This window comes from Aplysia californica, unplaced genomic scaffold (genome assembly GCF_000002075.1).
Source record: "Aplysia californica isolate F4 #8 unplaced genomic scaffold, AplCal3.0 scaffold00555, whole genome shotgun sequence".
In the NCBI taxonomy this organism is placed as follows: Eukaryota; Metazoa; Mollusca; class Gastropoda; order Aplysiida; family Aplysiidae; genus Aplysia; species Aplysia californica.
Genome location: NW_004797825.1, coordinates 359120 through 363687, shown reverse-complemented (window position 1 = coordinate 363687; position 4568 = coordinate 359120). Strand labels below are relative to the sequence as shown.

General features: G+C 40.2%; 1 protein-coding gene across 1 annotated transcript in view; it reads right to left on the bottom strand.

Moving 5' to 3' along the window:
* Positions 1 to 4275, bottom strand: part of LOC101845126 — a 34646-nt gene extending 30371 nt beyond the window's left edge. Inside the window, exons 1-2 of the mRNA XM_005106773.3 lie at positions 3884 to 4275; positions 1749 to 1847 (exon numbers count right to left, since the gene is read on the bottom strand). Coding sequence (XP_005106830.1) covers positions 1749 to 1847; positions 3884 to 4012 — 228 coding nt within the window. The 5' untranslated portion in view covers positions 4013 to 4275. The remainder of the gene's footprint in view (positions 1 to 1748; positions 1848 to 3883) is intronic.
* Positions 4276 to 4568: the final 293 nt, after the last annotated feature.

Here is a 4568-nt window from a genome sequence, read left to right as displayed (position 1 = left end):
TGGGGGGGGGGGGGGGAGTTGGATGATGCGGTATTTATACACTGCGAGTAGGCAATACAGCATCGCGAACTTGTGGTTGCTTTCAGTCTTTGTGATTTTGTTTATCAATTTGAATTTGAGTTAGTTGATAAGGTAAGGATCATCATACCAACAAAAAATAATCGATGCTGTGCTTTTTAATTTCTTAAAAAACTATCTGTCCTTTTCACAAAAGACTAATTATTATTATTATTATATATTCAATTCGCTATCAAATAAAAGTGACAATGCTTCTTCGTTAAATTCACCCTGAAGCTTCATGTTCACACTTGCAATCAAAGCAGTTCACAGACCTATTTTCCCTCTGGCGTCAGTGTCGCATACGAGTCATACCTACACCACAGAATAAACACGGAAAGCCAAAGGGTGATAACTGAGTTGTGCCCCTTAAAACCCGCCTGTGAACCCGGTCCGCCTTAATACTCTCTTTTTCTGTCTCCCGTCGACCAGAGTCTGAGGCACGAATCATTATGATATTATGTGGTATGTGTGTGTGCGTTTGTGTGTGTGTGTGTGTGTGTGTGTGTGTGTATGTGTGTGTCTGAGTGTGTTTGTGTGTGTGTGTGTGTGTGTGTGTGTGTGTGTGTGTGTGTGTGTGTGTGTGTGTGTGTGTGTGTGTGTGTGTGTGTGTGTGTGTGTGTGTGTGAGTGTGTGTGTTTGTGCGTGTGCGTGTGTGTGTGTGTCTGGTAAAAGGGTCTACGTGTAATTATTATTTACCTTTGTAATTTATTGCATTTTTGTAAGCCTTTAAAAGGACCTTTTCTGGTAACTACTTTAAATAATTTTCAGGTATCACCAGCAGATTTTGAGATAATATAATGGCCACTTTTGTGAATGAGAATGAGGAAAACAACTTTTAGTTTCCATACTAAACCTGAAAAGATGCTTATATCGCTTCAAAATGAACGTGGTTTATTTTCCTTTAATCTAATAGCAGTGCTGGTATTGCAGGGCAAGCAAAATTAATGCTCAATAAAGCGATGAATCAAAGCCAGACAATCACAGGGGTCACTTATAATTAACAAATTAAGAGCTGAAAGACGATTTCAGCCAGGGTCAAGGCGCGAAGACAATAATGAACGTAGTAACCAGACTGTTAGGGATGCACACCTCTCCCACATCTTCCCAGCTGATATCGATAGGAAAATCCATATATACACGTATTTTTTTGTTTTTGTAAAGTGTTTTACGGCGCTCGCAACTGCATAGGTCATATGAGCGCGCGGGACACACCTAATATTTTCAGTTGGAAGGAAATTTTGATATATACACGTATGCACCTACCGTCAATAGACAAAGGATTTAGCGAAAATGACGGTATAATAGCATATATAACAAGCTGGGGTTGTTAAGGGTCTTACGTGACGAAAGAGTCCGTTAAATAAGGTTGTCAAAAATCATTTAGAAAGATAGATAGATAGATAGATAGATAGATAGATAGATAGATAGATAGATAGATAGATACATAGATACATAGATACATAGATAGATAGATATATAGATAGATAGATAGATAGATAGATAGATAGATAGATACATAGATACATAGATACATAGATACATAGATACATAGATACATTGGCCTTACTTAATTGTGTATTATCTTTATAACATATAATAACTTTTCTTAATATGGTTTAATACAGAAAAACGTTAAGTCCTGATATTGAACAGATGAACAGAATATTTGCTTTCTAAGGTTAACTCACCAGAATATCGCCGAAATGCGTGATGCCCATTTTTGGCAAGACGCATGAATCTACTGTTAGAAGTTTTCGACCGTTGATGAAGTGTGATCGGAAATTTTCCTGTGAAAGAAAAGGGAAACAAAGGATCAAAAGATGTAACAACTGAAATGGAAGGAAATAGTCTCATCAAATTTCTATCCCCCCCCCCCCCTTTTCTTTCTTTTTCTTTTCTTTTCTGTTCTTTTTTCTGTTGTTTTTTTTTTGGGTTCTAGTAGTGCATTGCCTCTTACCGGCCGCCTCCTCATTATCGGCCGCTCTCAGCGCATACGGTACTTTTCGTGACAAAATCTTACCTCTATGCAACAATTGTTCCAATTGGTCAACAATTGTTGCACTCGGGCAGTCTTTGTTTATCCTGCTACCTTTCCGCCATCACAGGAGCGCCATTGCTGTGTTTTTTGGCTGAGATCGAAAGTTATCAGAACCCCCACCTCACTTCAGCCGCCACTGTTATCCTCCCCGAACAAGGCCAGGTGTGTCAACCAATAAGCTTTGAGCAATCCTATTATCGACAGGAAGCCCTCTTGTGAAAACGAAAGTCATTTTGAATCATGCCTGACTTGTCTATTTGCGTCTGCTGGTTGAAAATAAAATTCCCACCGTTTGAGTGGGGTGGCCGGTAACTGGCAGCTATTTTAGCTGGTGTTGCCCCATTATCGGCCGGACGAGAAGAAAGTTACCAAAACTTGTTTTAGTTCTAAGATATAATAAAATTTGTGTTGTGAACTTGTTTGTTTGTTTGATTAAGACAAGAGAAACACATCAACACAATAAAAAAAGGTCATTTAGTGCTAGGAAAAAGTAAGACAGATAGAAACAAAAGAAGGAAAGAAAAAAAGTAGGACCAACCAGTAGCGCCCTAACCACCCCCCCCCCCCCCCCCCCCCCCCCCCAGGAATTTTTATTAAAAAAATTTTTAATTTTAATCGAGGAAAGAAAGAGAGAGAGAGAGAGGGCTAGGCCGCTAGAAAGAAGGCGGAAAAGGATGCTGAGAAAGAGAAAAAGAGGCTAGAAAGGGAAACAGCAAAAAGAATGAATGTGGTAGAGAAAGAGGCCGAGAAAGAGAGAAAGAAGATCCAAAGAGAAGGAAAGAGAAAGGCCACCTTGGAAAAAAAGGGAAAGTCCATAAAGAACAGAAGGGCTGATGTGCTCAATGAAATTATGAAGCTGAGAGTGAGAGTGAATCTGATTCTGTTGGCGTCCAGTATATCGACAGCTCTGGGGACGAGTATGCAGAGGTTTTTGAGCGGATGTTGCATGAGTACGATGAGAATACATGTTTTGATTGTGGAGTTGTTACTTGTTTTCATATTCTCTGTTCCCTGGTAGCTCTTCGGCCTCTCCCCTTATTCATAGTTACAAAATACACTAACTAGATGTTGATTTATTGTGTTGAAAGGGGAAAACACAAAAAACCCTCTAAATAACGATGCTATAGCGTGAATTTTGGTTTAATGGTGGCCGGTATCGGGGAAACTGGTGACCGGTATCGGGGAAACTGGTGGCCGGTATGAGGCAAATAGTCGAATAGGCGGCCGGAAAGGGGCAACTCTGAGTCTCACCAAATGTGATGTCTTATCGAGTAAACACATTCCAAATGAATGAATCTGGCAGTTGCCTAATACCAGCCAAAGAATGGAGATCATTCTGTGACATCTTTTTACGACGTGGGTTTCAATTTGTGGTTGATATCAAGGTTTAACCACATGCTTCCGGTTATAAGCCGAAAGTGGCCCTTAGGCGGCTGGTAAGTTCTAGAGTCTAGATCTATAGGACTTCTCCCTTGTTTAAAATCTTAGACGACAAGTCTACTTTTAGTTACTTAATTTTGATGTTTAACATAGATTTACGCCCGTGCTCTTTGTTTGAGGGGTTCTTTGGCTGGAACAACAACATTTAGATCTAGTAGGGTTCTTAAACCTTTCTAATTTTAAGGACTGCACACACAAAAAATTACGGATTCAAATCGTTTTCAGCTTTAAAGGGAGGCCTTTTCTTCATTTTCAATTGTACCTTGTAGGACTGTAGGCGCACAGACAGAATCGCCTATTAAAGAAAACAAAATGAAAACAGCCGTATGTGGCATTGACGCGTACCTTGTATTTCCCATACCCAATACTGTCTATCCAATCAGCAACCTCGTCCACAGTCCAGTAAAAGCAGGCCGGGATACCAAAAGGGTCATCTCTCCTCTGTACCTCTCGACGAATCACATTGTCGGCCATTGCGAAATTTAGATGGCGTTTAAATCTAGATTCAGATTATGATTTATTTTGCAGGGTTGTTTCCTTTTTCAGAGATTACAAGCTTCGGGCATTGGGTTGGTTGACTTTCTCCCCAGATGTTTATCACGGTCCTGGACAACGATGGCGAAGTTTTATGTGTTTTTGTGTTCCATTTGTATTGTGTTGGCCCTGCTTGGTGCTGCTTGCAGCACCTTGGGAGGGAGTTTTGAGAGTGACGCTCGACCGGAAGTGACGTTGAAAAAATACATACCCAGATTAGCTGCAACGAGACCTTGGATTGAAGAGTAGGCGTAGGCCTATGCTTGCTCTTTGATCAGCATCGTCTCTTTATCCTCAGCCATCTCTTGTGAGGTTTAGCCTAGATCTGCTTTTCAAATAGTTTAATTTCCTAGAAAAATTTAGCCAGTTTTGGTAAGATTATTTTCCGTCAAAGCATGAGTAGTTCCATGGGATTCAGGCCCATTTTTTCTTTCAAAGTTTATTTTCTCTGTTTTTCTGTTATCCTCACAACGCTTTATTCTTCATGAAAGTTTTC